Here is a 13,008-nt window from a genome sequence, read left to right as displayed (position 1 = left end):
AGTTGCAAAATAAAAATGTATGAATGCATTTGCAATAGATAACAACATATCAAAGCAAGCAACTGATGTGATTTAAGTGAATGTATGAAGTTAATTTACTCATGATTATACAGGTGTCCTAGCAAAATAAACAAAGGTGTAGTATCACATTCATCATAACCATTAACATGTTGCACCAACATTTGCAAGTGCCCAAATAAATAATGGTTTATTGTAATATAATTTTAAATCTAACACATATCTGTCATTATGTTTTGCTTGAAAAAGTGTTCTTGTTTTTTTTAAATAAATTAAAACTTTGCACTTGTTTTGATATTTCATCTTATTCAGTGACATTCATTTTAAGTGCACTGTTAGAAAAAAATGCTGCATTTTTGTCCAATCAGCATATATTTTTATGTTACTTTAACTTAAAAAATATATAGTTAATATATATTATATTATCTATATTAACTTAATAAATAAAAAGTTAAACAGCTTCAACTAGTTTTGTAAGTTATGTCAACTATTCACAGGTCAAAGCTTAAAATAGCAACTTGCAAAACCAAGCTGTTTTAATTTCATGCTGGATATTTTTTACAGTGGTGGTGACCTAAGTGTCCTAATACTTTTTGGGGGTCACTGTACAGTAGGTGTCCTGTAAGGGACTGTGTGTTTATAGAAGTGTGTGTAGAGGTGTGTCTGTAATAGATGCAGGTGTATACAGAGTTTAAAAGTCTCTGCATATTTGTAAGGGTCTGTGAGACAACTGTGTTAACTGCTCAACACTACAGGTATGTGCGCAACAATTGTCATTATTATTAATATTATAAGCTGTCAATTTTTATTTAGTATTTTAAATACATTTTTACCCTGCGTTACCTTCAGTTTTGTACTGAGGAACGCTTTCAAAACTGTTTTCAATGTAAAAAAGTAGATTTTTGATTTTACTGTTTACATTTTTTGCAACGATATTCAAAATTTTAACTTATCAAAAATACAAATGCAATATTACCATTTCACAACAAATGATTAATTTGGATGCCAGGTTGCACAAAAGGTACTTTTAGGATGATAAACATAAATAAACACAATATGCTACTAAATAAAAACTGACTGAAGCTTTTTGCTAAAATTAAATTTCTATAGCACATTGTTGCAAAACAACTTTACAAACAGCATTTTTGTCCCAAAACAGGATATTGATATATTACAATAAAATAAATAATAATAATAATAATAATAATAATAGTAGTAATAATAATAACAATAATAATATGATGATGAAAAAATAGTTTTCAGAAATGTTTTATTTTTTTGAATATACAAAATTGCCTAAACAGATGTTTTTGTGCTTTTTGTGAATTTATGTCTTATTTTAACTGTTCTTCAGATGCTCTGTATGTGAACACAAACATTACTACTGAAGAAGACTGTCCGGTGAGCAAACACACACACACACACACACACACACACGCACGCACGCACGCACACACACACACACACTCGCACACATGCGTATTTAAGTGTACTGTATGGAAATTTGCCATTATTCTTGTCTTAATACTTCACAGACACTGACAAGTTTCCACATTTGTGTAGCATCCTGTGTCACACACACTTCCAGTGTTTAGATAAACATGAGCTTCAATTTATCAGTCATCATGGCACAGGAAAGGCACACATAACACAAAAATACATACAATGAACAAGTCTCGAGGTCTACCATCATGTTTCATCTGTCAACATCCCTGCTTTGGATTGTGTTAGAACTAAAAGGACATTAAACATATTATGTCACATCTCCAGAAGGGAAATTTTATTATGACAGGGTTTCTCTTTGATAAATTAGAGAGTTTCATTTGTTTAAGTATCAGTTTTCTCCCCTGTTTTAATCTATTGTGTCTATATAAAAATAGACACAATTGTAAGAGATCCATAGAATAGTATACACATATATATCAGGACAGATACTGGTTATAACAAAATATTTTTCTTTTGAAAAGGTACTGTAAGAACCAACAACCTTAATTCATTACAAACGTTGAGAATGACTGATTGAAATGACCAAAATTGGACATGCAGTGGTCATAGCACATTGGTAAAAATATGTTGAAATACCAAAACCAATGTTTATCTGTATATTTTTTTATTGCATGTGGTGTGATCAGGCCTACATGAAGATGAATGAGAAGTCAAGCCAGCCGAGCAATATGCAGGACATGGGTAGATGGATGGGCTATGAAGAGACATATGATGTTGAGGCCGGATGCTGGAGCCCATCAGCACACGTCTCATATCTCACCCTAAAGAGCCTGGTGCAGATACGCAGTACAATGAACACTGGTGAGAACAATTTATAAAAAAAATTACAATTTATTACATTTAGTTCCCTTAAACCCGTAGTCAAACCTGCACTCTACAAATGCTGGGTTATTTTCAAACCAGTGTTGGGTCAAAAAGGAACAAGCTTTTATCTGCTAATACAGATTATAGGCCGAAACATCTGTGCATCACTTAATTATTAATATAAACTGTTGAAAATGTAACCACGCCACACAAATTTAATAATAATGCACAGATGGTTTTATCTGAAACAACCAGTAAAACCAGCTAAACTTTGTAAAGATGAAAATATTTAAAATAAAATTGTAAAGCTCAGAATATGTCATGTGACCTGTTCTTTACACCCCATACTCTCTTTGTCTTGACCTGTAACTTATTTATTTCCCTTTTTGCTTCACTTAATTCCACTTTTCTATTCACAATGCCAAGAAATTGATTTTTGGTTGGGTGTCATCAGGTGTGGTGATGTTGGACAGAGAAGAGAAGACGCTTTCCAGTATCATAGAAATGATTGTGGATGCCCTGGTTAGCAAAAGTGAAATCCTGGCAGGAGACAGAGATAAGGTTCTTCAGACACTTATGCACAACCAAAGGTACTTGTAACGTTGGTAGGGGGCAGGCAGAGGCAGCTGATCCACATGCAAACATTAGCAATGACTTCTGTTTGAAAATCGGTAGAAAATTTAACAAGTTATGGTCATTTAAAAGTACATGCTCCATTAAACACAATGCTACAAGTGAGCGAGCGCCCTGTGGTAAGATGGCCGCCAAATGCGGACATTTCACACAATTGGCCAACAGCGTGGGCGAGACATCTATCCTTTATTATACATATCTATGTTCGGACATGCCTCGATGCCTTCCTGCCTGAGTTTTTGGACGCAGCCTACATGGCATACAGAACAGAACAGAACTTCAAAATAAGAGACATGAACACAGAAGATCATTAAAGTACTACACACACTGACATATACAATAAGAAAACTAAATTTTTGGTTTGCAAGTTTTTGCACTTATATATTTCAAGTAAATTTCACACATATGGAAATAAAGTAAATCTAACTTAACCAAGTTAAGTAAAATTACACTGTAAAAATAAGTGATATCTACTTTTTAAAGGGACACTTCACCCATTTGCATTAAGCTTTGTATAGTTAGAACCCAGGTCATGTTTTTGAATGGTCGTGCATCATTTCCTCAGTTGCCGCTGAGACAGGAGAAATACAGATTTCAGTGTTGCAACTTCCTTCTTTCAATGATGTAAAAATCATCATTTTGCATCATTAAAAGAAGGAAGTCTAATATCTTTGTTGAGGGGGTGAGACTACAAACACCCCTTTTCTTGGTCAAATAGGCACCAAATTTTAAATGTATGTTACATTTCGACTACAAATATGACGCACTTTCAATAAAGATTAATGTTTCTATGGGTGAAATGCTCCTTTAAGGTTTACTTCTTTAATAAAATCTTACTTTAATAAAATCTTTAATCATGTGAAATGTCCTCTTTTCTTTAAATATTTATTATTATATATCACATTATGATGAGCAAGTAGGAAAAAACTGATTTCATGCAGTTATTCCTCACTAAGTAAATAACACACATTATGAGTCTTCTGAACAATGGTAACTACAAAACTCATAGAAGAAACAGAAACTCTTGTATATCACAAAGAAAAATAAACATTAAACATTAAAAGGTCCTTATTTTTAGTTAAAAACACATAAAAGTGCATTTAATTTTTAAACTTATCTCTCCAAATCCAGTCCCATAAGTCCAGTTAGTTATATGTCTACAAAAATGTAGTTTTGTAGTTTCAGCACAAAATTATTAAGTTAATTTCCTTCTTACAAATTTAAGTGGATTATACATGATACAATTAAGTTAAATTTGCTAAAAAAAATGGTTAATTTATGTGATTTTAACTCACATTTTTGTTAAAAAACAAGAATTTAAATTTCAAATTTAATATAGTTTACTCATTTGATTTTTCATTAAATTTACAAAGTATGTATAATATTTTTTTTACAGTTCACGTTACGTTGCAGGAAATTAAAAGTGCATAACTTTATTTTAAAACCACTGCAAAAAAATAAATAAATAAAAGGTGCACCATTTATGTACAAAGATGTACTCTTTGAAAGGGTATACTGACCAAGTGACAGTTTTTGTACCTTTATTTCCAAAGGTGTACAACAATAATTATACTTCTAATTTTGTGAATTGTTAGAGGTGTTATTACTTTTCTGTCAGAATTGTGTTTTTAAAAATCTCATAGATGTACATTGTAAGACTAGACATATCAAGAGATGAGAATAACAGGAAGTTTGTTTATCTCTATGCAGCCAGTCAACAGAAAGCCAGCCTCTGACAACATCAGGTGTGGAAATGCAAAGGTTCTTAGTCACAGAGAAAGTAAGTGAAAGCAATATTTTATCAGATTTTTTTCCTGGTTTTGAATGTTTTAAATGTAATAACTTCAGTTGAGATATGTTTCCCTGTTTTATTTTATTCTTGCCTAAAGAGAGACATCGCTGACAGTGCAGAGGCCTCTACGGTGCTTGTAGGTGAGAATTATATGAATTACTTACAAGTTGTGTGTTTCCTCTTGAAAGCAATGTAACTATGTTGAGAGTTCTGTAATTTTGTGTGTGTTACTGTGCAAGGTGCTCTTGAATTCCTGGAGAGGCCAACAGTGGCATTTGTGCGTCTGCGGGACGCGGTGGTGCTGGAATCAGCTGCTGAAACTCATGTGCCTGTGCGATTTCTTTTCATCTTTATTGGCCCAAGCAAGACTGACATAGATTATCATGAGTGTGGCCGAGCAATGGCAGTGTTGCTAGCTGATAAAGTAAGTGAACAGTGGATCAAAAATTCTCAAAAGATCACAAGGTAATGAACTGTAATGATGACTGTTTTCACTTCCATCCTCAGGTATTTAATCAGGCAGCGTTTCAGGCTCAAAGCGATCAAGAGCTGATTGGTGCTGTGACAGACTTCATGGACTGCTGTATTGTGGTCCCGCCCACTGAGATTCAAAACGAGTCCCTGCTTACATCTCTCATCCCCTTCCAAAAGAAACTCCTGCAGGAGAGACTCCAACCCTCCAATCCCAAAGTACTGCAGGAGACACTTCGCACCTCCAATTCCAAACTCCACCTGGATGACAAACCTTGCAAAAGTAAAGACACGCACAGTAGAAATTTCACATGATCATTCCATGTTTTTATTTGTAAAGTGTTTCCATTTATTTAGTAGGTAAGTAGTGTAAATATCTGGATTATATATGGTAATCTGGGCATTACTGCAGAATAAACTCTTTTTTACTATATAACAAGACCATCCATCATAATTTATTTCGCAATAATGACTGTACATTATTATGTATGCTGTACTCAAACTCACTCAGCGAACTACTAAACTAACTACAGTAACACTACTACTATGATATCTTCTCAAAGCTTCAAAATCCTCCGGGCCTCCAGCAGAAGATCCACTGGCACGTACAGGTGTTTTATTCGGTGGTATGATCAGAGACTTCAGGAGGCGTTACAAACACTACCTCAGTGACATCACAGATGCTCTAAATGCTCAGGTCTTGGCTGCGATCATCTTTATCTACTTTGCTGCGCTCTCGCCTGCCATTACCTTTGGAGGTCTCCTCGGTATGTATGTTTACCCTGAAGAAGGCTTTGTTTATATTACGCCCAAATCCAGTTTGTTGTTGAAATCCAATCAAATCTGTATTATTCGTTGTGTTGAAAGTGATAATCATTATCCATTATCTATATCCACATCAGTTGCCATAGTAAGAACATTATTAGGACTTTATATAGGAGCAAACACTGGGCACAACACAACCTAGCAAGCAATATAGCCACTATTTCACCATCTAGGTTAAGTAGATCTGATATAGTCTGGCTATGACTATCCCACACTTCTACACTGCAGAAAATGACTTTCTTACTTAATATTTTTGTTTTGTTTTCAGTACAAATATCTAAAAATTCTTTAATATGCATTTTCTTGATGAGCAAAATGACCTAAAGAAAATAAGTCTAGTCTTTAGACAAAAAACAAACAAACAAACATACAATTTAGGTGAATTTCTGCTTAAAACAAGCAAACAAATCTGCCAAGGGGTAAGAAAATACATCTTGTTTTAAAGGTGCAGTGTGTAACTTTTTGAATGATTATATTGTAGAAATGCAATATAAAATACATAACTATATTATCAGTGGTTTATAAAGACCTTACATAATGCACTGTTATTTTTTTATTACCTTGGAGTGAGAAGTTTTTATCTATATACACCGAGGGTTTCCTTACATGGAAATCGCCCTTAACGGACAAACTTTTTTACTAAGTTGTCTCCGACAATGACATGTTTGTCCTGTGGCGGCTATCGTAGCTTCTCTATAGGTTTCAAAAGCGAGGGGTGAGCCGTGGACTGAGCCGTTGGTTGCAATTTGCAACATCACCACTAGATTACACACTGCACCTTTAAGAATTTTGAAATATTTGTATTCAATGGTGGCTGGTGACTTCTTATTCGAGGGCGCACGATGCGAAGCTCGTCACATTTAGCCCATCATGTGTATGGCTCGTCATGTGAACCTATGTGCATCACGCGTCATGTCAAAATACGAGCCTGTTGCAGACACTTCAAAGGGGTTTATGATAAAAGAGACGCTCACGTTTGCCAGATACTCGCTTAATTTCATGTGTAATCAGAGTTTACTGTTAAATTAGTGTCTTGCAAGTATTTTGTGTACTTGAGCATTTTCAACACATGTGCAGCAGGAACGTATTTTGACATGATGCATGATGCACATGGTTCACATGACGCGCCGAACACATATTTTGACATGACGAACCACACACATGACACTCCGAACACATATTTGGAATTTGCGTACCTTTGGAAGAGAAGTCACTGGCCGTCACTGTTAAAACAAGATAAAACACTAAGTAAGAAAGTAATTTTTTGCAGTGTAGCTAAAATATTTGGTTACATTGTTGCCAGGATGTGACATGCATGATAAAAATCCTCAGATGCCATTGTAGATGTCAAATATTTGAATTTGGTTAAATGTCTTTTTTCCTAAATTATTTGTGAGATGTATGATCATGTAAGTAAAGTCAACAGTGATTACAAGGTGTTTGGTGTCATTTATTTATTTCTTTTATTTCATTTATTTTATAGTTATGATAAGATGTCTGTTAAATTATCTCTGACAGCCCAAATCTGTCCTTGTTTTAGCTTAGTTTCGATGGCTACTGAACATCTTTTAAGCGCAAATTTGCCTGCTGGGACAGCAGAATACACAGAGACATTACAGTGTTATACACATTTTCTTACTAATTTTACTATATAATAATACCTGCGGAAAGCCACATGCAACAGTTCACCATATTGGGAAATATTGAGCAAAAAATTATTGAAAGAAAATGCAGCTTACATGACGTTACACTTGACATTACGAATTACAAAAAAAACTGATCACAGACTGTGACCAATCATACTGAGACAAATTTCCAAAAATATGATTAAAAATTGATTTTAAACCACCCCAAAATCTAAAGTAATCTGTTCTTTTTTCTTTTCTTTTTTTTGCCGTGACTGTACAAGAAATAATTTAAGTCAGATGCTGCATGCCAAAACCAACGTTTTCTTGCCTGTCTAAACGTATTTTGCAACCACAGTCGTTATAATTATTTTTGGCACTCTTCTCTGCAGCTGATAAGGTGGATAACATGATGGGTGTGTCAGAGCTGATGATCTCCACATCAATTCAGGGCATCATCTTTTCTCTAATCGCCGCCCAACCTGTGCTAGTTATTGGCTTCTCTGGACCTCTGCTGGTTTTTGAAGAGGCCTTTTATACTGTAAGTTATATACTATAAAACATTTAGATGTAGAGTTGGGTGTAATGGCATTAATATTCTTTCATTTTTCCTCCTGGCTAAAGTTCTGTAAGTCTCAGGGAATCGAGTACATTGTAGGCAGAGTGTGGATTGGGGCGTGGCTGATGGTCATCGTCGTGGCAATTGTGGCTGTTGAGGGAAGCTTCCTGGTCCGCTTCATTTCCCGGTTCACTCAGGAGATCTTTTCCATCCTCATCTCCCTCATCTTCATCTATGAGACCTTTGCCAAACTAGGCAAGGTACACACTCAGTTTTGACTATTCGACAATTCCTCCATTTAATAGGGCTTCATTCATTTTTTTAATTATAAAAGTTAATTTAGTATTTAGTGATTTAGTTAATTTTCTCCATTAACAGAAAAATAATTAAGTCTTTCCAAGTTGCCACCTAGTGGATAATAGCAGAATTATACATTACCGTGAAAACTTGTCAGGGAAGTGTCATTGGCAGGGAAGCGTTTTCTATTGAGATAACTCGTCAATGGCGGGGAAAGAGTTAAATATATAGTATAGAATAGAATATATGGTATTATTGCAAATTCATGAGAGATTATAATCTAATGTTATATACTTTTTCTTTGAATATTGGACATTTAGTCAATAAATATCATAGCTAAATATCAGCATGGTATTCACTTAAGTCATTACCTAAATGTGTCCACCCTCTCTGTTTTATCATCCATCAAAGGTTTTTAAAGAACACCCTCTCATCCTGAATTACGATCATCTAAACAATACAGCAAAAGACCCTTGGCACTCAGGTGTCAACTATCAGAGATCTGTGGATAATTCGACAGGCAATGTGACTGCAGTGAGGAACTTTATGCCCCAACCATATCCCAACACCGCTCTTCTGTCTATGTGTCTCATGTTTGGCTGCTTCGCCATAGCTTACTACCTACGTATGTTTAAAAATGGCAGATTCCTGCCAGGCAAGGTGTGTATGAATAGATGAATACATTTTTGAATATCGTGACAGCCTTCCATCGACTAGCTAGCATGAATGTAATGATTTAAATGTTTGTTGCACAGATTCGACGTTTACTTGGTGACTTTGGAGTCCCCATTGCTATTTTTCTTATGGTTGCTATTGATATTAATATTGACGATACATACACACAGGTGGGTTTAGAATTTAATATTTATTTTATTTTTTAATACTGAATTTTGTTCAATTTTATTTGTCCCTAATTGACAAAAGCTGCCTTTATACACTGTATAGTCACTTTTAGGGCATCAATTCAGACCCTATAAAGTTGCTTTGTTGACCTTTGACCCTTGACCTGTTTTACAGAAACTAGTTGTGCCTAAGGGTCTGCAGGTGTCCAACCCTAAGATGCGGGGCTGGCTCATAAACCCAATGGGGGAACACAAGCCCTTCCCTGTTTGGATGATGTTTGCCAGTATTGTCCCAGCCATGTTGGTCTTCATCCTCATTTTTCTTGAGTCTCAGATCACCACGTGAGTGATGTTTCTTCTAAGAGCATCATTTACTTGATACAGGACACAGTGTACGACTGCACGTTTAGCTGGATTTAAACAAATTTTATTAGTCCTTTTAGTGATAAGAACATATGATCAGACTTTACAAATGCTTTCTTAAATTACTTTCTTTGTTTTGAAGATTAATTGTGAGTAAACCAGAGAGGAAAATGGTCAAGGGTTCTGGGTTTCACATGGATCTTCTCATCCTGGTGGGCATGGGAGGGCTAGGTGCCATATTTGGTGTGCCCTGGCTGAGTGCTACTACCGTACGATCTGTATCCCACGCTAATGCCCTCACCGTCATGAGCAAAGGCCCAAAGCCTGAGATTGAGAAAGTTCTGGAACAAAGAGTGAGTGGATTAGTGGTGGCTTTGTTGGTTGGTACGTTGACCTGTCCGAACCTCCACAGCATTTTCCTGGTTTCGGTACAGACATGTACATTAACAGCTCCTGGGTCTGTCTGTTTACAGGTCTGTCCATTCTCATGGAGCCCGTTTTAAAGTTAATTCCAGTTACAGCTCTGTTCGGAATCTTTCTCTACATGGGAATCACATCTCTCAGTGGGATCCAGCTGTGGGATCGCATGTTGCTCCTCCTCATCCCAAAAAAGTATCACCCAGATGAACCCTACGTTTCACAAGTAAGTTTTTGCATTTTTAAGGGGACAAATCATGAAAATCTGACTTTATGAAGTTATAAACGTAGGTTCGGGAGGAGCCTAAACATTCAGTCCTGTCAATCATCCTGAGAGCATATTTAAGCGAGTCAGTCTTCACGCCTACTAATGACGATTCCGATTCATCCATGTGCAAAAGATCAACAGTAACTTCGTTTTAGTAAACCATTCTCTGCAAGCATGTGAAAAAATAGGTCATTGAAATTTGGCTCCCCTTGTGATGTCAGAAGGGGATAATACCGCCCCTTAATCTGCACTATCCAACCACAGCACTTCCATTTAGTGCAGAGATCAGATCATTTGCATTTCAAAGGACACACCCAAAACGGCACATTTTTGCTCACACCTACAAAGTGGCAATTTTAACATACTATAATAAATTATCTATGTGGTATTTTGAGCTAAAACTTTACATACATACTCTGGGGACACCACATATTTTTTTTTACATCTTAAAAAAGTCTTGTGAAATGTCCCCTTTAAGTTACTTTGTTACAGCAATTATTCCTTCAGTGTTGAGAATGTCATACATCCATGTGCATGTGATAACAGCTGTTTACGGTCTCTGGCTCCCCCTGCAGGTTAGGACCAATAGGATGCATTTGTTCACTGCTATGCAGATTGGGTGTTTGGCCCTGCTGTGGATTGTCAAGTCAAGCCCAGTGTCACTGGCTCTGCCCTTTGTCCTGATACTCACCATCCCTCTGCGCATGCTAGTGACTGGACGTCTTTTCACTGAGCGAGAGATTAAATGTGTAAGTGGCACTAATGTCATTTTGTTTTAAAAACAATAGTTTATCTTAAAAATAGCAGTTCTCCTTTCTGTGTCATTTCAAAACCTCATGTGAATTACTCTGGTGAAACACAAAAAGATGCTAAATGTTAATACTGTTCTTTGTAATACATTTTAAAGTCACACAGAAACTTTAATGTAAAATTTAAATCATTATTCACTAAAATATTGTATCAGTTCTCTTTCATTAAAACAGCATGTCTGATGCTGTGGATTTTTAACAAGCAAAGTCGGTAAATAATAACAAGTTTTTCATTCTTTGCTCAAACTACTTATTTTTTCCTCATTTTGTGGTTTCAATTTAGCTTGATGCTGAAGATGCCAAAGTGACGTTTGAAGAGGAGCCAGGACGTGACATGTATGATGAAACTCAGATGCCACTGTAGATGCCATCAAACTCATTTCTCACAATCAGCTCTCCATCGCATTCAGTCAGCCCATAAAATTAAAATGAAAACCTCAAGAATCAAATTCAGTATTTCTTCTCTTCTGAGTAAACACTGACTATGTTCATTTCAGTTAATTGTACAAGCTTGTAATGTTTTTGAAAAATATGATGAAATGGCCAAAGACTAAGTGACAATGCACTGATAAATAAGATAAAGTGACAATGAATGAGAGATTTTTTTAAATAATTTATTAAAATAATGTATGCAACCCATATATTTTACTATATTTTAACCTCCAACAATAAAGAATGTTATAAGAATATACTGGAATTGGTTATTACATAATTAAAACATAAAGTTCTTGTTTCTTTCTCTTTTGTGTGAGAAAATGTTAATTCTAAGTTAAAAATAGTTCTACACTGTAAAACAATTTAACTGCTGCCTTAAATTTTTTTGTTCAATTCAAAATAAAAAAACTCAGATTTAAAGGCCATTTCAACTTACTATTATTTATCTTGACAAGAGATAAGTTGCAACTCATCTCTAGTCAAGAAAAATAAGTGAAAATTACTTGTAATTTTTCTTTATTAAACAAAAGCCAGCAAATAATTTGTATTTATTATTGTTGTTTAATTAATTAATGTTTTCTATTTTTTATGCACTTTGCAGTGGCATTGCTGCTACATTGTAAAAAAAATGCTGCATGAAGTTAAAACAACTTGGTTTTGCAAGTCAATTCAACCTACTTCATTTTTTAAGTTCAAGTAACATAAAAATATATGTGATTTGACAAAAAATGCTGCATAAATAGAAGGAGCAGCTGCAATTACAATAAACTATAAATAAAAAAAAACGTGTAGTTTGACTTGCATGTTGGGACAGAGATGTGTTTATGTATTGTGTATAGTTATATTTCCTGTCTATTCTCTACTGTTAATGTCTTTATAAGTTCTGCGACCTTTAAAAAAACTAAAACCAAACTAAAACTTTTAATATTCTACAGAATAGAGAAAAAAATCATGTTCATTCTTTATAGAATCATCTGTACTATGCAACTGGGAAACAGTCCAGTGGTATCTTTCTTCCTTTTGCAGTAAAAGTGGAGAACGGGTGATTACCATAAATCATAAATGCCTAGATTACAATCCTACCTGATGGCATAAGCGGAGTTTCACATTTGTGCTTGCGGGGGCATCTACCACCAAACAAGGGCACTGCAAGACTTTAGATTAGTGAGGGACTGTGGCTTCATGGTTTTTGAATATGGTTTAAATTTATTAAAACTCAGTGTACCTATTGACATCTTAAAATAATTATTTCATTAATAGTGATAATCACAAATGGCTCTGGTTTGGAACCCCTCAAACTCTACCACCTGATGGTCAGAAAAATGTGAAATCCAATCCAAGTCA

The 13,008-nt window shown here is 35.1% G+C and overlaps 1 protein-coding gene across 1 annotated transcript; it reads left to right on the top strand.

The window, feature by feature from the left end:
- The first annotated feature begins 729 nt into the window (after window positions 1-729).
- Window positions 730-12,152, top strand: slc4a1b (solute carrier family 4 member 1b (Diego blood group)). Its single transcript, XM_065253358.2, has 18 exons — window positions 730-773; window positions 1,373-1,419; window positions 2,151-2,325; window positions 2,783-2,918; window positions 4,672-4,741; window positions 4,851-4,893; window positions 4,993-5,177; window positions 5,261-5,507; window positions 5,788-5,991; window positions 8,067-8,215; window positions 8,299-8,493; window positions 8,942-9,190; window positions 9,286-9,375; window positions 9,548-9,714; window positions 9,878-10,119; window positions 10,209-10,378; window positions 10,996-11,169; window positions 11,513-12,152. The coding sequence occupies exons 3-18, from the start codon at window positions 2,157-2,159 to the stop codon at window positions 11,591-11,593; spliced, it is 2,571 nt and encodes an 856-aa protein (XP_065109430.1). The 5' UTR covers window positions 730-773; window positions 1,373-1,419; window positions 2,151-2,156; the 3' UTR covers window positions 11,594-12,152.
- Window positions 12,153-13,008: the final 856 nt, after the last annotated feature.

This window comes from Paramisgurnus dabryanus, chromosome 1 (genome assembly GCF_030506205.2).
Source record: "Paramisgurnus dabryanus chromosome 1, PD_genome_1.1, whole genome shotgun sequence".
In the NCBI taxonomy this organism is placed as follows: Eukaryota; Metazoa; Chordata; class Actinopteri; order Cypriniformes; family Cobitidae; genus Paramisgurnus; species Paramisgurnus dabryanus.
Note: the sequence above shows the minus strand (reverse complement) of the source record. Positions and strands in the feature narration are given on the sequence as shown.